The sequence below is a fragment of the Meleagris gallopavo genome, chromosome 1 (assembly GCF_905368555.1).
Source record: "Meleagris gallopavo chromosome 1, MGAL_WU_HG_1.1, whole genome shotgun sequence".
Classification (NCBI taxonomy): Eukaryota; Metazoa; Chordata; class Aves; order Galliformes; family Phasianidae; genus Meleagris; species Meleagris gallopavo.
In genome coordinates this window covers 33,121,685-33,145,253 of record NC_139404.1, presented here as the reverse complement: position 1 = coordinate 33,145,253, position 23,569 = coordinate 33,121,685, and the positions used below count along the sequence as shown (strand labels likewise).

The following is a 23,569-nucleotide window of genomic DNA, read 5'->3' as shown; positions in this document are numbered from 1 at the left end:
GTACCTTTTGTTTGCACCGGCTGTAAGTGCAGGTGTGCTTGTTGCTCTCTGAGTTGCCTGTTGGACAGATCTGCAGTGAATTCACACTGCAGCTCTTCTCTACAGGAAGCAATATTTTATTCCTTCTCCTCTAACTGGCTACTTAACAATTCTGACACCTCCTTTCATCTGTTACAATTGCTTGTTAACCAGGTAGAAGTTTATGGGAGGGATGGTTCAACTGAAGTATGCCACAGTCAAACAGACCTTTATTATTTATGGAATCTAGTTAAAAAGAATTCATATAACAAAGGTGCATCAAATTTTTCATGGATATCAATGGTATCTGAAACTTTCATAGTGCCTATGATCAATAACGTGAATAACTTGTTCAGAAATTTTACTTGGAGTGAATACATGTTTTTCAGTAGTTAAAAGTCTCCTAGATGGCAGCAGCTTTTACACCTATATCAAAATAGAGCATTTTGAATGACAAACAGCCCTTAGATAAAATATTTGAAGACGTACTTTTGCGAAGTTCAACGTTTGCAGACAAAAGACAATCACAAAAAATGTTACATTATATCAGAAATAGTATAACAGCATTTGCTGACTGAAATAGTTTCTCTCTTGCCCTTCCTGTGACTGCAGGGCAAACCAGAAGAGAACAAGGAAACAGCTGGCCAAACACAGATAGATCAGAGTGAAAAAGAACACAAAGACTATAAACGCTGGCTTTGTTACATCACACCAGGACTGAAAATCTCTTCTCTCAAATGAGACTAATTGTGTCTCATTAGGAAGGGAAGAAGGTTGCCTGCATGAAACACCTGTAAAACTTATTTTTATCAAAGAAACAATAACAAAATGGGCATACCGTCTTCACTGGTATGGGGCTCTGTACTAGCATCCTGGTCCACTTCCTCTAATGTACCATGTTCACTGTATGGGCTGTCACTGAAAGGAAACAAAAGGTCAAGCAGAAAGAGAAACTAGACCATGAAAAGGATGCTTCAGTGAGCATTCAACTCCAGTCCCTCTCCTCTGCAGTCCACCAGAGGTAACTGACATCTTCCACACGTATCAGTGATTTGCCACTCCCAGGCAATTACTTAGAAGTATTCTTATAATGTTATAAAGTAATGTGCAACACAAATTGCATGACATGCTATGAATATACAGTTACAGAACAAGTCTACATACCTCTCATTCGGACAACATCTTCAGTTATTAAGAATGTTAATCCTTTCATTTATGAAAAGTGTGTGAGAGCAGGGGGAAGGCATCATAAAAGAAAATTTGTTAGAAGTGTTTCACCTCCCTTCTGAACTAGTGGTTCCCAGTCAACTATTATCCTATCTAACTGTGGACTCTGCTCAGTACACTGTGAATTCTGGTATCAGCTGGCTGAGTACAGGGCTAGCATCTTCCATAAAATGTAGGGAGCCTCATCATAACTGTCTTTGCTTCACGCGTTTTACAGCTAAAACCTTCCTATATGAACCTAAATTATACTCTCCATAGTTCTTTGAAAGTGATTCTTTATCACAGGAGTTACCCAGACAACCAGTCTAATGATTTTATTAAGGAGATAGAAGGACAGTGTTCTGACTTACCAGTAGTCATCTCCAGCCATGCATTTTTCATACACTGGGCCATCAAGTTCCTTAGCATCTGGAAAAATAGCCTCATGATGGATGATGATAGTTTTGATTATCTCATTCACGTGTGCCTGACAAGACACCTGATCTTGTATGTCTGGAACAGGCATCAGGGTTGGCCCAAAACAAATGGCCAGATTGTACGGATCCATCATGTTTTCATCACTATACTGTGAAAGGCTGTAATAAAAGAAAAATCAAGAAAAAATGACCTTTCCACTGTAACTAACCTTATTTAGGAAACTGGATAAACTTAATTTTCTGACCCATGCAGAGATTTCCTGCTCTCTGACACAATTCTATGTAACACAACACAACAAAAAAGGGAATTTCTTCAGTAGTTTACATACATTACAGAATGAGTATGTAGCACATATATGTACATTTATGCACATGCTCTTAAACTGTTATATATAGTATAGACTGACCTAATGGGCTAATGTAAAATGCACTGACTGCTGCTGCATCCATCTCATCAGTGTTTATCCCTGGAAGCCCAAGTGGACTGCATCCTAAGTGGGTATTACAGGCATATCATTTCTCATCTGACCTGGATGCACATCTCCCATCCACCTGCTATGTAACTTAAGCAGATTGAATTGTCTTCTGGAGGTAACTAAGTTCCGTTATCTTGCAAAGACTCTTCTGACTTCTAGTTTCTGTTTTTACTATACAACACTTGTGTTGTGCTCAGAAGCTCCCACAGAAGTTTCAAGAAAAGGTTTTGATTAATCTTATTAATCAATTTTTGCTAGCTCTTCTTTCCTATAGGAAATTAAACATTACTAGTTTTCAACATTATTTTTTTGAATGACAAGTTGCTTTCTATTCTTGCATTCAAAAGCACCAAAACTTCTAGTGGACATTCTAGCTTTTGAGTGGTTTGGTGCAGGATCAGTTGAAAAGAATTGGAAGTGCTGAGACATCCTTTACCTTAGTGCTGTTCTGTACTCTGCAGCAGCATATGCTGCTGGTTGTATTTAAATACAGGAATATATTCCCTTTAGAAAGGGAATTTTACAACTGTTTGCCATGTACAAACAATACAAACCGATGAAGCAAACCTTAAAATGACTGCCTTTGTAAAATTAATCATGGTCTCCCTATTTATGCCATGATGTTTTCATATCTTGTGCATTGAATGAAGTAGAATGTTCTACTGATATATAAGCCGATCCAGACTTCGTGAGTGTACAAGATGTTTGTGTAAAAAACACATAAATCATCATTGTGAAATATGGCAAGTACTGCTGGTGACTGGTATCATTCCATACTCTTCTGGATTCATTACTGGGGCTGATACTGTTCAACGTCTTTATGAATGACCCGGGCAATGGGATGGAATGCACACTCAACCAACTTGCAGATGATGCCACTCTCTGGGGAGCAGGAGATACACTGAAGGGTAGGGTTGCTATTTAGAAGGACAAAATGGAGGGATGCATTAACGTGTACTTTATCAAGTTAAAGCAAGGATGAATGCAAGGTCCTGCTTCTGTCTTGGAATGTCCTATTATAGTCTGGAGCTAACTGCTGTGTAGCAGCTCTCAGTGGAAAACACGAGGGTCTTGCTGGACAAGAAGTTGGTTGTGATTCAGCAGCGTGTTCTCTGGTGATGATGATGTAGTTGCATACGTAGCTGTATTAGGACATGCAAAATCAGCAGGTCAAGGGAATTCATTATTCTACTCCACTTAGCACTCATGATGCTATCTGTACTGGGGCATGAGGTACTACGTCTAGTTTTGAGAGACTGATGAACTGGTGCAAGTCCAATGAGATGGTTAGAGAGCTTGAGCATAAGGGGTACAAAGCAACACTGAGAGAAGAGGGTTTGTTTAGCCTTAAAAAGAGAAGACTAAAAGGAAACACAGCTGCATTCTTACACCTTCAAAATCACAAGCGTGAGAGAGAGAAACTTTTTTTGGAAGTATACATCAAAGGGATAAGAGGCAACAGCTACAAGGCACAGCAACAGACACCCCAACTGAGAGCAGGAAGAAGATTGTTCACTGTGAGGCTGACCAAACACTGGGTCAGATTACCCAGAGAGGCTGTGCGTTCCCTGTCCTTTGAAATACCTGACTGGTTATGATCTTGAACAACTTGATCTACCTTTAGAAGCTTTGAGCAGGATGCTAGACCAGGTGACCTCTAGTCATGAAATCTGATGACTTCTTGGCCATATGAATATACGCAAAAAGCAGAACTGGATTGCAGAAAGTCAAACTATGGGAATGTTTTTTCTGTAGCTGCAACAAGAGCAGTTTGGAGGCAGTAAGAGATTTAGCCTTCCTTCTGAACTGCATTTCTGTGTAGAGAGCATAGATTTAGGTAAGATTACCACGTACCAAATACAACCCTGTATAACTCTGGTCAGTCTATATGTCTATTCAGAGGAGAAGCTGAAACACAAGCATTTGAGATATTTACACCATGTCACTACTGAGTGATGAATTCACGTCTTCAATGAATAGCTGCTTTCACAAAACTTTGGATCTCTGCCCTCTTTTAAATATTACCTGAAAGAGGTTCATGAATTACTAGAAGAAAGGAAACATGAACAGCTGTTAATACAAGCAGATCCACAACCTGGCTGAAAAGAGCCTGTTTCTACAGGAACAAACATAAAGGATTAAATGGGGAAAGTAGCAAAGACAGAATGAATCAGCAGAGGGGAAATTTAGAAAAAAAAGAGGAAAAAGGTGATATGAAAACAGATATAACAGGAAATAGATATGTAACAGCAGAAGGAAGAAAGAATCAGGTCAAAGTGCTCAGCAAGAAAAGTTTGCAGTGAGAATACTGGACTCAGCAAAACTAGACAGGGCTATGAGGTAGACCAATTGCCCAAACTATCTTTATTTTTCCTTCGAGAATGAAGTAGCTTTTCTAATATAATAAAGACCTTCTCTCCCTTTCTCACACAACCTTCCTTCCAGCAGCTGCCTGTGTTCTGTTAGGATTCAAACAGTTTATATCAAAGCATACACAGATGATACATGTTTTATGTACTGGTAGTCCCATTAACAGAAAACAGAAGAGGCAATATACATCTCATTCTGGCAGTGCCTAGCATTAAACAGGTAGCTTGCAATGCCTGTGTTGTTTGAATACACTGTTTACTTTTTCCATCGGGAGATCAAAATCGGATTGAGGGAAAAAAATCTACTTTTAAATTATGTAAATTATTTTAAATGTAACTAAAGTTTGTATTAGTTATTTTTGTTGCATTACTGCTGTAGACTGCACTCCCCATTTTGGACATTACTTTAATCTGTCTTATTACAACCTTGCTCACTGTAGGACAAATGCAATATTAATTTAAACAGAAACTGGTATTTTCCTCCTATTTTTGTTGCCAATTAAAAGATTATCTTTTGCATTAAATGCAACTTAAACATGAACTGTACATTGAATATAAGTAAAGAATACTGATACCAGTAGAGCAAAGCAGATAAAGAATGGTATCCCCAAGAAGTATAAAGCACTTACTGATTGAGGAAGGCAAAGAGGTATCTCATCACTATAAGGACCGACCTGGGCAAAGTGAGGAGGAGTTTGCGGATGTGAAGAGCCCTCTCATAGAGATTGTCTATTCCTGTAAACAGAAGAAAGTACTTCAAATCACATTTCATATCAGTCTACTTAATTTGACTCTCTCCTATCACATGCCCGTGGACAGTATCTTCTTACATTATGCTATTAGAAAAGTGAGACCTGAAAGTCTTCTTTTCTCTCATCAAAATCACACATCTTTAAATACAGAAAGTGATACATCTGCCCAAGTCAAACCTTGGGTCGTTTGCTCAGCTAGGCAGTTCATGAAACCAAATAACAGAACATAAATAACATGAGGGAATCAAGAAGACATGTTTGCCACCAGTTTCAAAAACAAACTCATTCTCTCTATTTAAGTATACATATCAGCTATAACTTTCACATAATTTTCACATAGACAAGTGGACTTGTCTAATCAGTTTTCCTAATGAACAGCTATAATTCTATTAAAGCCAAAGTAGAACAAAGGTCTTAAGTTGTTTGAGGTGTAAACAGCAAACACAAAGATCCCATGTACTTTCCTGGTTGATTTTATAGCAGTTCACCAACAGCAATAGTTGGTGAAATAATTGCTTTCATTAAAATGTTAACTGTAAGCAGAGTTTCATGTGTTTATTTGTGCTCTTTGGTATGGCCAGTTCTACCAATAGGAATTTATTTGCAGAAGCAAAATGTGTGGTGACTTATATTTCTTAGAAGAATAAGTGCTGTTTAATAATCAGTATTTTGGTACCAAAATCTAAGTGTAAGAAGAGAATCGGCAGTGAGACATCCCTGCATATCATTAGGATTATTTAGTGTAGTGAACTAAAAGGCAAAAACTATTCCTATGTCTGCATTTATGGGAGATCCCACTGGCTCAGCACCACTAATATGCTTGGAAACAGAAGATTCTGGGATGTCTTACTGGTTAAGAACAGGGGTCCTCCGCAGGGGCCTTGGAGATGTTTGCACATCTGAGATCTGCAGAACAATTGCAGTTCTCTGCCTTTCCAGTACATACTGTATCTTGGACATGCTAATACTACGTACCTTCACTTCTGCACCGGAGTGCCACGCTGCTCTTCTGTCACTGCTCATGTACACTGCTTTCAGCCCAAGGCCTTTCTCCACCTGTCTAAACTTGGTGGAAGGAGCCTGACTATTCTTTCCAACAAATGCTGCTGCTATTACTGCTAGTGATGTCTTGTAGTCTCTACCTCACCTGACCTCTCTGCCAAACCTATCTGTCAGTCTTCTAAGGAATGAGGTTTGGGAAGGAAGGTCCCAAAGTGCTTCAGTTAGTTCCTAGAATACTCCTGTCTCAGCAGCATGTCTGCATGGTGCTGTGACACGGTTTCTCCTGAGCCTTCCTACTCTGCGTACTGGATATGCGAAGCTACAGGGAAGATGTAACATAGCCAGGATCTCTTTTCTGCATCAAAGGCTTTACTTGGTAAGGCTTTGTGCTGTGGTTCTGCTTCTTCCAACAAGTTCTGGAGACCTGCCCTGAACCAGGTTCAGTTAACAATGAATTCAAATCAGCACTGAACTGAGAAATGCACTGGCCTGACTCCCAGGTGGGTCCGGTGGCTCCTTCCAGCCGTGTGCTGCCAACGTGGGTGCAATAGCTTTGTTAAATCTAGGAAACTAAAACCAAGATGGGGCATGATCCTGAATGCTGGCATGCAGGTACTGCATAGAAACCTCCCGGTCTCTGTCAACTGCAACTCCTCCGAGCTCTTCCCAGACATAGTTTAGAGGATGTATGGGCCAGGAACTAGTCTCTACAGTCAGCACAGACAAGGCAGAGGAGGCACAGAGAATTTGGATGTGTGGTCATGTGCTGAGCTACCTCAGTTGCCCTACCAGGGGCATTGCTGGTACCAGGAGGTCTCCTTTGCAATGAAGCTGTTAAAAACTTTATCACACAGGCTGAAATGTGAGTATTTCTAATTCCTTCCTGGTAACCCAGCCCCAGCTTCCATGAAAGCCTCTTTATTGAGAATCCAAACCACTGCCAAGTGGTAAGTTTGCATGCTTTCCACGTGATTTCAAAGGGTTTGTTTGTCCTTCTAAGCACTGATTTGGTATAAATGAGATATCTAGTAACATCATGTATTTGCGTGCTGCTTTTGAGTGAGGAACCAAATTTTAGAGCTGCCCCTGTGTCAAAGTGCGTGAGTGTTTGGATATGTCAGAAAGAAGGACTGAATACACAGAGCTCCTTCTGCATTCAGGAAAAAAGAATTTGCAGCTCTGCTGCAGAGGAAAGAGGAAGCATTGCCTTATCGCCTCTGGCCGTGTTGCTAATGAGAACCTGAGGACCAAATGGTCATCCAGGCCACAATCTGGCAGCTGCAAGGAACCACTGGCAGTGCTAATACCAAAGCATATTAACACCATTTTTCCAGTACTGAAGCACACATGCCACTGTGCTTTCCCTCCCATGGTGCTTCTGTTGGAGGCCTTCTTCATCAGTCTGATTTTAAAGAACTGTAATTATCCTCAGTTCAGCACTCAGTGACCTACTGCCCATTTTTTAACTAAGAAAACTGAAATACTGATTCTACACAACTTGTTCAAATACTGCAATTAGTTGCATTAATGGAAAATGGAATCAGAGAATGTGAAAACTGATTTGTTACTCTAATTATATGATAAGACTCTAATTTTCAAAAACAGAGAATGGAATAAGCTTCCGGCAAGGACAAACATACTGAGAACTAAAAAGATTTGTCTAACTATGGCAGGAAAGAGAAATCTGTGTGAACAACACACGAATATCAACATCATATCAAGATTACCACTAGGTAAAAACAAAAAATACAGATGGTCATTTATTTACTAGTTCCTGTGCCTCAGAGCAGAACAAAACTTCTGGAGCTCTTGACTGACTGACACACCTGCCCCCTGACTGTCTAAGCTATGAGGATCAAACCCACAGCCAGAACAAATCCAGCATACCAACGTCACTGCAGAAATGAAACAGATTATCAGCCAGCTGCCTCTTTGTCAGCCACAAGCAAAGGAGCACTTCTCAATGGCATGAGATAGGCACAAATCCTAGCAATCCAAGACTTACATAGAAGGTGTGATTTTTGACCTCCACGACAGATAAAACACTGGTGTCTGTTTTAGAGAGGTGGTGTCACCTTTGCTTATTGCAGAGTCAGTGAATGCACACTTTTCTCTTTTTTAAGAAATAATACATTTTAGCCATCTGGCAACTCACAATGAATTTTTTGCAAAGGCAGACATTAAAGTGAAACAGGCCAGAAGTGAATTATCAGCCTCAGAAGAGAGTAAGAAGCGTAAGAGAGGAGAAATATACATAACATATATATAAATAATGAATATATAAGTTCAGTGCTTTGGTGATGAAAAATAAAAGGGTTTTGCAAGACAGCAATTGCTGGTGTTTCCCAAATCCTCTGGGCCATTTGGCCACATGCCTTTATCATCCTAGTTTAGTTAAAGATGTTACAAAAGCACCACTCATTTCCCGGTCATGGTCCTACATGTGACCTCTCCTTCACTAGTGGTGAAATGTTCAACAGAGAGAACTTCAAGCTTTGGGAACAGTCAGAGCTCAGAAACCAAACTATGGATTCTGGTTTGTGCTCTTCTATCACACTCTGTTGATATACTTCCTGGGCCAATCTCAGTAGTAACAAAAGAAATGCAAACATTTTGCAAAAGGAAGATACTGACTAGAACATATGGGAGGCAAAGACTAGTGTTAGCAATGAATGAATTGTGCTAACCTAATTGCCACTGCTGTGCAAGCTAAGCATATTTCACAGGTAAGGTCACCACAAAGGGAGAAGAAGAAAGCCATCAGTGGTAACATAAGACATCTCTCACCTTTAGAACCACTGGTTTGAAGAACAAAAATCAGTGCAGTAGCTCTGTGTGGGGGTCTCCCACTAATTAGAATGGCAGCTACTTTAACAGATTGAATGCTGATGCTTATTTTACATATCCACTGAACATCAAATGGGGCTGAGTTACACTTGCAGATGTAGTTTTTATGGTCAATTTGCAGCTGACAAGTAGTCTACATGAATATGCATTAGTGCTGAACTTCACAATTTGTGCACCTTTCCACTTCAGTAGATAAATCCAATCCAACTCAAAGGTATGTATGCATTAATTCAGCAATGCCATTTACAGCTCTTTCAAATCTCTTTCAGAAGGCATTATAGGAAAACAAACACAAGGGCATCCACTGTCACTTGGTGAAGAAAACAGCTGTTGTCACTTGGTTGAATATTTTTCAGGAAAAGCTGACAATTCATAGCATAGTTTTTTACTTTTTAAGTGATACTCTGGAAAAGCAGTGAATAATATGCATACATAACGATCACGTCTGGAGCTAAATGCACCTTGCTGGCTGCAAAGGATCAAAATGATACACACTAGAAGGAAAAAGTTTTCATCATCCTGGCATTGTAGTGCATCCAATTTAGGACACAGGAGATGAAATCCAGAACTATAATGACCTGAGCAGAAGCTGCACTGTCTGGGCAGCTGAGATGAGCGTGCCGCCACACTGCACAGTTATGTATGCAGATGTCAACTATAATTCACAAGTATAAAAATTCATTCCAGCAAAGGAACTGTAGTCCTTAAGTAGTGAATTATGGCCAGTCTTCCACACAGCTTCAACATCCTCTGCCTATGCAGAACTCCTCTTACAAATACTTTGCTTGCTTGGCCCAATCTATTTTCAGAAAAGGGCAGAAGAGAGGTACAGCACAACTCTTCACCCTTGCCCACCACTGTATTTTACCTGCTGGATTGTTGAGTGCTGCTCTGAGTAATAGTAGCCACTTCTTTTGCTAACAACGCAGAATTATGGCCCATAATAAAAAGGAATCATTATGTTCTATCCTAACTTTCTTGTTTGCTGAGAAGTTAGAGTTTGGATGCAATTTTACTTAAATGATCCATAAACCCAAACAGAAAAACACCATTCTCATGAGTCTAATTAATACAAATTGCCCTAAAAGCCAGTCATTTTGCTCTGCTTTCAATGTATTTCCAAAAGGGAAACCATTAAATCACAATGCTCTATTTCATTTGAAAATGTATGCATAGATGCAAAGGAATTCCTCAGTGGCTGTACTGAGGAAAGGTTCATTTTGCAGCTGTAACCTCAATTATGCTTGACATCCATAAGTAAGTACCTCAGATTCAAGGGTTTTTTCATGGCAACATCACATTTCCATATAGAATGCGTGACATTCTGCCCTTTTAAAATTTTACATGAACATTAACTTCATTGATTTGTTTTTCTCCCTCCCAACTCTTACAACAAATTCTGCCACTAATTAACAAAAACATATTGGCATTTGCTTCGAAAAATTATTTGAAAACAAGTTAATGCTTAATCCTTTTCTCACTGTTCATCAGAAAGCAAACACAGTAAGTACTAAGAACATTTCTTAAATAAAAATGTGAAAGCTTTCTGGACTTTACACACTCAATTGTGATCTAAAGAAGTTACATAAACTTCTGTTCTCACGGAAGAAACAGAATCTGGCCCTGCTCCCACCAACATGAAGGACAAGACACTTAGTATGTGATGGAACTGTTATGGATATTAGGGCTACAAGGTTACAGAAAAAGAAACTAATGCAACTACAACAGCTTCCAAATCTCAAGTGGGAGAAAAATTCTCGCCTAGACTGTCTTCTTTACTGCAAGACATATGAAGTATCAACGCTGAAGGACAGCAATAGAAAGGGTCTTAGAGACAGACAGTTTCTAATATGATGTGCTACATAGGTTCCATTTAAGCTAAATGGTGACAGGTTAGTGTATCCTGAAATGTTTCTTTTTTTTCCAAATGAAAAGCATCTAATTCCCTGAAAGTAGTGCACCACCTAACAAGGCACACAGACTAGGTACACAGCTGTAAAGACTCTCCACCCTGAGCTTCTCTCAGATAATCAGAAGATGCAGACACACAGCTCGCTATTCCCAGTGTGTGACCCTGCGCTGGCTGTGGATACAAGGCACAAGAGCTGTTTTTTTCTCTCATCAAATTCAAGACTCCCACTGTGACAACACAAATAAAACCACCCCACGATGTTCAAAAACAAAATCCCTTTCTTTCAGCCAAATTCCAATCTTAAGTCTTCTCCTTCAATGAAGGGAGGCAACGGCGTGTTATTTCAGAGTGCCCCTAAAGATAACCCTGAGGAAACAACAACAAAATCAAACAACAACAAAATCATACTTTTGTAGATATCTGTCTTCCTTCAAAAGCTGCCAAGAACACTTGGCAAACATTATCATAAAGAAAATTCCTATCTTCTGCAAGAGCAATAGTACAAGTCAAATCCAGCAGAACTATTCAGCTAGTGTCCTGGTTTCAGCTGAGACAGTTTTTTTTTTTGTTTTTTTTTTTTTTTTTTCCTTCATGGTATCCAGTACAATATTGTATTTTAGCTTTGGGAGAAAAACAATGTTGATAACACAGCAACGTTTTAGTTTTTGCTGAACAGAACCAAGGACTTTTCAACTTCATGTACTTCTTGTACTACTCTGCCAGCGAGGGGGCTGAACGGGCACGAGGAGCTGGAAAGGGACAGAACCAGGACAGCTGACCCAACTGGCTAAAGGGATGTTCCTTGTGTGAAAAAAACCTTCAAGAACTGTAGGGAGTTGGCTGGGGTCAGCCACTGCTCAGGAACTGGCTGGGTTAAACCACAACATCACATCTTGTTTTGATAAGATGCCTCAGAGAACAGGCTGGTCTAAGCCAGGATCAGATGGCAACATTCTTCCCCAGTAACGATCCCACTAATGGGAAAAGCAGTGAGTTTGTTCAAAATTAATCAAAACTAAGCTCTGCTGCATGATTCCTACTAGTTAAATAAAAAGGTTGTTAATTCCTGGTTGAAAACAATCCAATTCCATAAACACGTAATAGTCTGACCTCCTCCAAGAAACCAAGGCCTAACGCTGAAGTCTATATTCACTGTTACTTTTCTCAAAATTCTTGATAACAGAAGATCACTCTAAGATAACTGAACTTGATCACTCTCAGAATTGGTAAGAGGTTGGTGAATCACCCCCAACTGCAAAGATGCCATGTACACACGCTCAGTCTGCTGAACTTCTGATCTCCTTCTACATATCCTATCCTGTCTTCAGAAACATCAATGGAGAATGGAATTTCTCTGAAGCCTCCCAGGTTTCTCATAATTAATTTAAACAACCGATTCTGGCAGATATTTTTCCATCTTCTAAATACTTCACTTCTGTAATCTTTGCAAGCTGAATAATACTTCGAATTTTAAGTTTCTATTCAAAGCTCTTCAACACAGAGGAGTGCAATTGCACTTACTTTACTCCATATAATAATGCATATAGTATCTTCACATATAAGAACTGTCATCCCTATTTTTCTTAATGTTTAGTAAAAATGATGAAGTCATAAGGAGATCCAGTGGACAGAATCTGAAAGCAGAAATTCTGAAAAGGAGATCTTGTGCAAATGTTTGACGATGAAAGCGATTAACAATCTGAACAGCTTATCCACTAATGTGGTACATTTTCAGTCAACTGAAGCTATTAAACCAATACATTTTTCCAGCAGACATGCTTTAATTCATCCAGAAGTTATGGAAATCTGCACAGAATTAGTAGGTGAAGTTCCATCATCCCTGTCATGCAGAAAATCACTCAGTCAAAACGATCCCACTTTAAATTTCAATTTCTATGACTTACGGACATTTTCTGGCCTGTAACACTGCAGTCAGATAAAGCTAAGCTCAGGCAGGACAAAGATTATGCTTTCTAAAGAGATGGTGGCTCTCTCAGCATCCTCCTTAGGGGGGAATCAGACTGTTAAACTGCTGAAAACTGTGCAGATCTGTCTGACAAAAAACAAAACTTTGCACACAGACCTGATCCCAGCAATCCATATATTTCATAACCTCCAGGCTGAATTACTGCAATCCTCCCTAAGTGGGAAGGAAACTGCACATGTAGGGTTCCCTCTGGCACAAGGCAGAACAGCCCATCTGCTGGCCAGTCCAGGACACTGTGCACACATCGGTGCTGTCCTAACTACTGACTGTCTTTTTTGCCAAAATAACACAGTTCAGAGAGCCTGTCCTAATTAATATCCTCAAAGGACTAGCCCTCATTACCTGTGAAACTGTCCATTGGCTTCATTTGGCTGAAGCAAGCAGTTTACAAAGGAAGGGTTCAGAGAAGAAAGTTCCCCACACAGTGTGGACTGCTCTGACTACTTCTAATGGACCCACAGGGAACAGTAAGCCTACTGATGGTTGGCTGGGCCTCACACCTCCTGAATATCTGCAGGGATCTGTGAATTGGAAAAGGCTTTGTGCATGCCAAAGCAAATCAGCCATCCACTGACTAATTCCTAAATTACTACAAGCTCTCAGCATCCAGCTATGAACACCAGCAGCACGCAGGCTAACACGCTCCTCTTCTTGGGCATCCCATTACAGCTTGACAACTCTGTGAGTTGGAAGGTGGACTGGGCCCTTCTGCACACAACATTCAGCTGCTTTCCCCTGTTCTTGCACTGAATGGTTTTCCAGATAGTTGGATCTGGGCTTGTAAGCTGAGCACAACAAAGGTCCAGAACCACACAATGCTGAGCGGTTTGTTACTTATTCACCAGCACCGACCCCAAGCTGCAGGGCATGAAAACCTCTGTGAAAAGTAACATATTCTGTTTGCACAGTCATGACTTCATCCCCCTCCATCTGCCTCAGTGCATAGAAGAAAATAATAATGCTTATAAATTTAACTATCTCCTGTACACCAGAAGATTTTCTTCCTTCCCTATTAAACAAAGAGTTGTACTGTACATTAATCCCCCTGGAAATATGGAACAACCACAGCTGCAAGTATGACTAATAGCTGACCCAGACTGCTACAGACGGCAAACAAATTGAGAAAAGAACTGTGAAGTTTGGTCTTTTTTCATTCTGCTGTTGTATATATGAAAACAAAATTATGTTAAGAAATAAACAGATTTCTACTTACTGATACAAGAAATAAGATCATTAAATCTTTCCTTAGGAAAGACAGGATTTTCCAGCCCTCGGAAATAGAGCTTCAGTACTCCAGCAACTGAATTAATGTCATGGTTACTTTGGTCATCTGCCAAAGGATTTTCACCTTAAAAAGTAAATAAAGTGAATTAAAATATGCATGTAGGAGCATTTTTTCATGAAGCATTTTAATAAATGAATGACATTTTTCTTGTTGTTTTTACTACGTGGGAGGTGGCAATGCAAGCATGCAAAATAATAAACACTGGCTTAGAAATCCGAGGCTATGATTAAACTGAAAATGTCAGCTTAAATAAAACTTCCTTTACAGTACAGAACCCAGCAATCTCTTAGATCCTGAACTTCCTACCAGGCATTTGTGGACATGTTGTTATCTACAATTAGTAAATTAAAAACACTGTATGTGCTTAACTGAATAAGGTTTCTCAGACTATTTTTTGAGAGCTTACGTAAAAAAAATGGAATTAGATAATTCTTCAAATTGCGAATTTGTCTTAATTCTGAAAAATTAAAATGTTCAGGAATTTATGGAACCATTTGGTGAAAGCACTGCATGGAAACTGAAACTCTAAGGCCCATGACTGAACTATGCTTAATTCTGAAAACTCAGACTTTATTCTGAAACACTGTAGAATGTATGCACCTTCCAGAATAACACTACCTAGGAGAAGCAGTGAAAAATAGGGCATATGCAGGAGTGGGCAAATAGGAGAATCTGCCTCTACTTCACAGATAAAAACAGCTTATTTGTGTATTTTTTCAAGGACCAGATCAAGTGTAACAAGATATGCAACTAACACCACGGAGAAAAATATTGTGTGTATTCTTCCATGCTTCTAGTCATAAGATTGACTGCCCCAAGGGTTTTCTTATTAGCACATGATCTGTAAAAGGTTCTTCTAGAAAATGAAAAAAACAAGCAGCTTCCAAAACACAAGAAAAGAGAAGACTAAAAAGAGATAAAATTGTAACTAGTGTTAACACAATTAGGGATTGTTGGACTCTATCTCCTGTGAATCCTAAACTTGCTGCTGCAAGCCATCCATGTGCAAAAAATCTATTTTTACTTCCTGTTGTATTTCCCATAATTCTTCCTCTGGGGCTGAAGATTCCTTCAGGATCAAAAACTGAAAATGGAATGACTCATTTGCATTGACCTGTATGTGCCTTGATAGTGATGTCACTTTGGCACAGGGGGTAGAAACTTAAGCACTTATATTCCAGAAGATCAAGTAGCATCATTCTCAAGTTGCTTTAAGTAGTCTCTTGAATCTAATTAAAAACATAATATTTCCTTTTTAAGAACCTTTAAAATAAAGACTAACTATTCCTTGCTTTTTACCTTAACAAAACCTACCTCAAGCTCCTGGGACAACTGGGGGAAAATCACGTTCATGTCATCATTACACTTCACCTTATGATGGTGCTAAGTTTTAGGAGCAGTACACAAAGTGCATACAAACTGCTTAAATGGTCAGGAAAGTAATTAGAATTTAAAAGACCTTTACATATCAGACACTAGAGTGCTTGAATAAACAAAAATGCAATTACCTCTCTCAAATGAATTTTTAATATCATTCACCTCCACCTGGGAACCAGACACTCTAAAAATTCCCTGATGCTGAAGACCTGCAGCAAAGACAGGAGACAGTGGTGAGAAATGAATCTACTTTTTAAACAGTTTTCATCCCTATTTTTAAAACAAATCAAATGTTTTATGGGAAAGATACATTCAAAGGTTCAGTAAGTCAAGTAACTTAACATATTTCAGTGCTTACCATATAAGTTGATAAATCTGATACAGCTTTCCACGATGAGAGGAATGACTTGTCCTGAATCCTGGTAAAAATAAGAGGAGAAAAAGTACACTGCAGATTTGAAAAAGGAAAATTCCCTTCTCTGGACTAAACGAGAAAAAGATTTCTTTTTCCTCAACCCAGATGACACACAGTGCTGTCAAAAAAATACATACAAAAATACCATTCAGGGAGGGATGGAAAGGAACAGGTGAAGAGAAAGGATTACGGTTCTTAATGAAAATCAATGAAACAGGAAAACCATAGACTTCAGTCGCTGCCTCTGCCATTTTATTTGGCTAACACTACAGTGACATCTAAGCTCACGCATCTGGTTTAGATTTTTGAAGCAAAATGAGCTAAAGCAGTGAATTTGCCTTTTTAGAAGTTTGTTACTAAGAAGAATACTTCATGATGAAGATTCTGCACTCATTTAACCTATCTTTTTTTTATCTGATGGAGAAAGTCTTACATAGGTCTAATGATACAGGGCCTAATTCCTGGAGGTGCTTTCTCTTTGGCTAAAAGTTATGATCGTGAACAGGACCTGTTAGACTATTAAAAAAGTTATTGGAGAAGAGTCACAATGACTCTGCATGGGATAGTGGCTGTCTCCTTCCTGACTCACTCCTGATCCGTGTACCCTAAAATACAGTGGATGATCTGCACGCTATTTCTGGCTACACAAAGTACCTGGTAATACACAGGATGGTGAACTGAAGCCACTTTCAGCCAAGCACAGTGCCCAGCTGCCTCTTCAGCACGATCGGGGAATAGGGAAGGGCCTACGTCTTACCACTTTCAGCTGGCAGAGCTCATGGATCAGAGCTATTGGTCTCAGCCATCATAGAACAGCCAATTTAGATGCACATTTTCAATTTAACAGAGATGATTTAAAAAAAAGGTGAAGAAATGCTTGTGGTGGTAGGGGGAGAAGAAGATCACTATAGACCAACTTTCAGTGAACTGTCTTTTTCCTTTAAACTGCTTGTTTTCCAAAAGAACTGTCATAGTCCTTTAGTTGTGTGTTTTGGCACCTTAAAACATGGATGTCTTACTCAATGCACTTTAATGACTACAAGTCACCAGATATCTATTAGAGTTATGAATCATATGATTAACAATTATTTAGAAAAGTTAGTGCTTATGCTGGAAAAATTACTATTTCATAAGTAATAAGTACCTTCAAAATTCTTGTCTTAAGAGCTATAATTTTTCTTTCCAAACGAACTTCAAATACGCAAGCACTGAGGGAATTGACTAATTCATTTGTAAGTTTAGAATAAAAGCAGTCTGTATTACAAAACCATGAATTCAAAACCTGTAACTCAGAATACACATTTCCTCTTACAAACTAGTCCTTCATATTTTCATACTAAATTACACTAAAGGGAAGTTTATGAATTGAGCTCAAGTAGACAAAAAGTCAAGTGCTAGAAAAAAATGACTGAAAAATAACACACACTGAAGCAACAAAATAAGCACTTCCTGAGACAACCTAACTCTTGGTTTTCTGTGTCCTACATATTGTTTTAGTGGGCCTCAACAAAGAGTGTAACAGTAATTTCACGATTTCGGTTGTGGCTTGTTTGTCTTTTAAATCAAAGCCTAGCAAAACTGGCTAGCCAAGAACCAATAATGTCTGGATGAGCACTTTCTTTTTGAGAGGTCTCATGACTCAGTAAGAGTTGAATAAAAAGACATGGAACAAGTCAATTGCTAAACCAGAAATACTGTAATCTTCACGAACATCAAGGACTCTAGTCCTCCAAAAAAGCAGAGTATTAGAAAACATGCGCAACATGCACCCGTATCTCCTGTTAGTACACTGGTTCATGCAATGAATGTAAAGCCTCTGAAAAGATAATGTTTGCAGTAAGAAATTACAAATAAAAAATTACTTTCATACTCATTTGTGGAGAATCTGGTACAGAACCACACACAACTTTGTAGTGAAGGAATTCCTTTAAGTATCAAAGCAAGATCTTAAGGTTTTGGATCCAATGACAGGGAAAAGATATGAAGCAGCAATCTGAGTTGGTGAAATGTCAAGAACAGTGTGACCCTCCTATTGCTGCCAGTTTGATCTGATGTGCGCAGTCAGCGAATATACATTTGAGACTAATTATTGTATCTTATGATACAAAAAGTAACAAAAAACAATTGGGCTAACTCCCACACTGCCAAATGTGTCATGAGGCTACATAGTTTTTGAAAGACAAACTGTAGAACTCTCTCCGCTTGCAAGTAAGCTCTGTCACCCACACTGCATGTAGTGTAACCCTCTTCAGCATGAGGGAAAATGACAGGACAGCATTTCTCTGTCATGGTTTTATGATTTTTTTTTGGTTATCAGTATTCCACATCATAACATCATGTTATGCACTGGGGGTTTGACTGCTGATGCTCAAGTTCCAGGTGCCTCTCCGGAGGAGAAGAAGAGCTACATTTCCCCAGGGGGCTTTGCGGTCAGCGAGGAGATATAACTCCTGGCAAGGTCACCTGATGCTCTCTTCTTCGCCTGCGCTTCTATGTCTGCTCTTCTCTGCTTTTCTTCATCGGCTCAACTGGACTGCACTTCTCACCTCAGCGTTGTGGTGAGGCCTATCCACCTTTCAGATACACTCTCTCTCTCTCTTTGTATTTTGCTGATACTATATTTAGTAAATTAGTTTGTTTCACCTCAGATCATTGCTGCTGTTTTCAATTATTTTGGGGTCCCTTGTATCCCTTTTCCAGAGGTGCAGATCCACGGATCCCTCTGCCCCGCTAGTCACGGAACCGGGCCAAACCAGCCCGTAAACCGCTGACATTCTCCTAATTTCCTCTGTTCTTCTCTAATCCAGCAGCTTTCTGCTGTGGGAGTTTCTGTTTCTTTGCTTACTTTCTTGAGCAAGAAACATTGTGTGATATTAATCTTTTGCACCATGTGAAGATTTCCTGACAGTCTTTGCCACCACTCATATAACAGTAACAGTTTTTCCACATAGTTGCACTGAGACTGGCAGCTAAACAGTTACAGTGCCACCAGCACAGAGTTAGCTCTGAAAAATATTCTGCTAACTGCACTGTGGAGGAAGAAAAAAAATCACGTAACATTCTAACTCAGTTCACAGAGCTTGCAGTCAGGAATTCTTTTCACTGTGTTTATGAATATATTGCTACAAATTTTTTTTAAGCTGGCTTTCTTTTTGCCCTGTCAGCTATTGTCCAAAACCACAAACTAATTGGGAGGGGTAAGTGCTTGTTAATGAAGAGGGAATATCCTCATCTAAGGCTACAATCACTCCGCAGAGTTAAGCCATGGTTCAGTTTTGCCTGCTGTACTTTAACAACGTTTCTTAATGCAAACTTTTCCCTTCAGTTTAGTGAAAGAACTAATTTTGAGCCAAGGGTGAATGAAGCCCAACAGTGAGGCAGAGATGGTTCTCTTTTCACCAGAACTATACCTGATGTCTTGCGTGAGAGTTCCTTCGGCCTCGGCTAGAAGCATTATTAGAAATAAAAGTATGAAAAAGAAGATAGTAATTACAGCAAAGGTACAAGATCCAGAATAGTGGTGATCATAATTTCACACAATATAATAAATTCCTAAAGTCACAGGAAATCAAAAGCTGGATATGAAACCCAGGCTAATACTGCTTCTTTGCAGACTTTGAATACTGAATCTAACTAAAATGGCAAGCTAGAAACTGTGCTAAGTGTGAGTTACACCACTAAATTCTATCTTCTACATGATGCTATGTTTCCTAATAAAACCAAGCTGTCAATACTATCCCTACTTGATTAACAAAATCGTAGGAAGACTAAGGTTGAGTAATTAATCCTCCTCTTTCCCTCTGACTTCAGGAAGTATTATATTGATCAACTGGGAAAGATAAGAGCCCCAGGACAGACTTACACATAATGATCTGCCTCAGCTCACATGAGGCTGTGACCATTATAGTAAGGAGTGTTGAGATCAGCCACTCCAGTGGCTGGTGCCAGTACCTTAATGAATGACTCCAAATCACCATTAAACAACTTAGCACTATACTGTGATCGGGGTCTGGACCTCCTGTGTTTCTGGGGCTTAGGGGGAAGATTTGGAGGCCTAAGGGAAGGGAATATGATTACTGTGCAAGGTAGAATTAAGTCAAACAATAAAATGAAATGTCTGTAAACTCAGTAATAACAACAGAGTATTGTGAAGGGAGAAATAAACAAAGTAATTATCAGGTACAGATTTTCCAACAAATTTAACTGTAACATGTGAAGAACACCTCCATTAACAATGCATTGCTTATGCATAAATATTGCCATTCTTTATCAATCCCCGCTTTGAAGTTGCACCACATACATTTATTCCAAACACTGTACAAGTGGAACAGCCATTTCTTGTTGCTGTCATCTATGACATCTACAGCACTACTGGAATTCATCCTGCCAGCCACGGCAGAACAGAAGGCACTCTAAGCACCTCAAGCAGGAAAGTTGCTTCATGCTGGAGAAGCTTCACTTTCAACTTCAAGCTGCTGAGCACAATCCTATGACGCTTCAAGACCAAACTGTCTGTATCTTCAACTACAGTCAGTAAGATTAAACACCTTTAGACTTCGACATTCAACCACCAACATCTTTGGAGAGTACTCCAATTTGTCACTGCTTTTCAGCTGAAGACATCTATGGAAGAAAGGTGAATCCAGCTGATGGAGCTACAATGGGCACAGATCAGTGGGAAGAAAGGAGGTCTGGAGTCTGTTGAGATGTCTCCAGGAATACTGGGGACCAGGCAGAAGAAATTATATAAAACCAAATGGTCTGGGCAAATACAAAGCAAGAGCTGCATCCAAACTTTTTAGCAGTGGACAAAACTTTTGTTGTTGGTGTTTTTTTGTTTTTTTTTTTTAATTCAAGAAGAGGGGCAGTGGCAATGCCTCTCCTGTTTGGGAAGCAAAAACTGACCATGGCTGGAATAACTGAGAAGGGCAAGGAAGAATAAGATCAGATAGGCTGGGCTGGAAGTTCCTACTCTCACAGGGTTGGGAAAGGTGGTGCTCGCAGCCGTGATACAGGCAAGTGGCAGCTGCAAACCCTAACAGTTGCCATTGCCCCCCACAGCCTGATAGCCCTGGGGGCTGTAACGTGCCTGTCTGTGTTTATGTCTGGAGGCAGCCTCACAGGTGTGGCATTACACAATGGAAAAAGTATGTGCTGCACAAAGAAGGGAGACCTAACATGGCCTCCCTTCTCTTCTGGGAATATATAGGCCCTCTTAAGCATCACATACATGGATACTGAGGTAATCATGTACTCCTGTACTCCTGAGGTAAGTTACCACAGATGTGGCCTATCCCCTAAATACATGTCTGTATCAGTTTCTTCTGAGATGAGCATCTTAATCAACACTTTTTCCTAGCAACAAATATTCCCCTCCAACTCACAAACTTAACATGTTTCCCAATACACAAATATTTTCAGTGATTTCCCTGCTTCTTCCACCCTTGACACTGGCATAGGCAGCTCACAAGAATAGGGAAGATGAACAGGCAGTCCTTAATCCATCAGCATGTGGGAACAGAAAACGTTGTATGTTAAAACACACAGTACCTGCACACAGTTTAGGTAACAATAATAATGTTATACATCAGTAGGAAATTGCTCTAAGATTTATAATTTCTTTGTTTTCCATTTGTAGCTCTGTAAATCTAGTTAAATAAAAATGTCTTACCTTGTTGTCATATATTCAGCCCTGTGACCTAGAAAAGTTCAATAAGCAGGAAACAATTATTTGCATGTTTTAGGTAGATTTTTAGCTTTTTGCATCTAAATTATGCTTGACAAATAGTTTTTAACCCCAACTTTCATATTAACAGCTAAAGATAAACAATTATACAATTAACAGACAATGTAATTATCTACCATCTCCAGAGTTAGATTTAGAATACAAACACGTTACCAACAACTAAGAAGCCTGCCCACAGATTAAAGGATCATTTGATACTGTAAATAATTTGAAGCAAAACTCCAACCAACACATGTTGCTTATGCTCATGTGTTTTTGTGGCTAAATCAGTATGGAGATAGAGCTGTGCCAATATTAGATTATACCTCCTGCTACGCTTTGTGTCTGAACTTGTTCAGTGTTGAAAATAGAGAGCTCTGTTTATCAGTGGCTTGCTGCTGAAAGCCTTTACTCTCTTTCATTTGTATACTCTGGGAAAAAAATACAGTGCTATCACCAGGACATGCAATATAGACGTAAGAACTGTGACAATCGCACAGAATAGTACAAAAGCAAATACTGTACTCCAGAAAGGTTTAAGCTTTGTAGAACAACAGATCAGTAAGTTAGGCATGTGCTCCATGCAAATGTAAGATAATGGCAAGCAAAATAATCAAACAGAAGGAAGGTCATGATAAGGTACGTTCCACCAGTCTAGTTTTCCCCAAGGGAGATTGTCATCAGTTTAATACCAGACAAAGGAGAATCACTGTAATTAATTTATTTGTAAGTTCTCTAATCAATTTCTTCAGGAGAAGCTACTGAAGTAACTACACAGCCATGGATTGAAAGGCAAAATAAAATGGCTCATCAAGAAACTAGTGAAGAAAAAGGAAATGGGATTGAATTAAATAGTCTATTTTTATCATGACAGAAATGTAACTGTCATTTAATCAAGCCTTCCAATCATGGCCACTTACGGAACACATTTAGTAGTGTCTAAGAGAGATCACAGCAGCTAAGGAGGCAAAAGATTATGAGATAACATAATAAAGTTATGAGGTAACTTTTGTATCACGTCCTGACCAAACTGTGAAGTTCTTCAGAGGGGTTTAATCATGAAGAAGACATACAATGGCAAATTAAAATCAATATTGACAAGTTTAAATAACAGATACCAGAGAAGAAAGAATTAAACACCTATGGAGCTAGTAGAACTACATGTAACTATACTGACTCAGAAAATCACTCTGAGCATCTCTGGGACTATAGGTCTAAGGTCACTGCTCAGTTTGAAAGTGACACCAAAAAAGCTCCCTAGACTGCACAAAGAATGAAAATTGGTGATATACAAAAAATAATATTGCTATGTGGCAATGTCCTGTGCAACTCACATATTGTATGGTACAATTTTCTACTGAAAATATATTCTGCGATACCAGAAGGCTGGGGATCCACTGAAAGCACCACAAAGAGTAAGTTCTGGGGAAAAAAATCTCCAGCATTAACAGGATGTGTAAAGATTACTGGCCATTATTTTACAGAGGTGTAAAAGAGGGATAAAAGAAGAGTATGGTAGATAATAGATGATGTGGAAAGGGTAAGCCAGGAACGACTCCTTTCCATGTCACATGACCACAGGTAATTCATCTCAATATCTAAATTATTAGTAAAACAAAAGATGTTAAAAATCCTAAGACTGGAGGATTTAAAAATATCTCTTTAACATTTAACTTTAGCATTTAATAAATTATGACAAAAACTATGTGGGACAGAGAGTCAATTTCTTATTCTCTTGCCTTTGTCTTCGCTTTGTTCAAC

The 23,569-nt window shown here is 39.2% G+C and overlaps 1 protein-coding gene across 3 annotated transcripts in view; it reads right to left on the bottom strand.

Moving 5' to 3' along the window:
• The window catches only part of SRGAP1 (SLIT-ROBO Rho GTPase activating protein 1), a 138,634-nt gene that overhangs the window by 12,105 nt on the left and 102,960 nt on the right, over positions 1–23,569 (bottom strand). For 2 of the 3 annotated variants that reach the window (XM_085220324.1, XM_031553497.2), the window contains exons 11-18: positions 21,755–21,782; positions 20,035–20,137; positions 16,027–16,087; positions 15,800–15,877; positions 14,220–14,354; positions 5,136–5,241; positions 1,596–1,820; positions 857–936 (exon numbers count right to left, since the gene is read on the bottom strand). In XM_085220324.1, the coding sequence (XP_085076450.1) occupies positions 857–936; positions 1,596–1,820; positions 5,136–5,241; positions 14,220–14,354; positions 15,800–15,877; positions 16,027–16,087; positions 20,035–20,137; positions 21,755–21,782 (816 nt within the window). Of the gene's footprint in view, positions 1–856; positions 937–1,595; positions 1,821–5,135; positions 5,242–14,219; positions 14,355–15,799; positions 15,878–16,026; positions 16,088–19,493; positions 19,528–20,034; positions 20,138–21,754; positions 21,783–23,569 lie in introns of all 3 variants that reach the window. The other variant, XM_085220331.1, reaches the window with a different exon arrangement.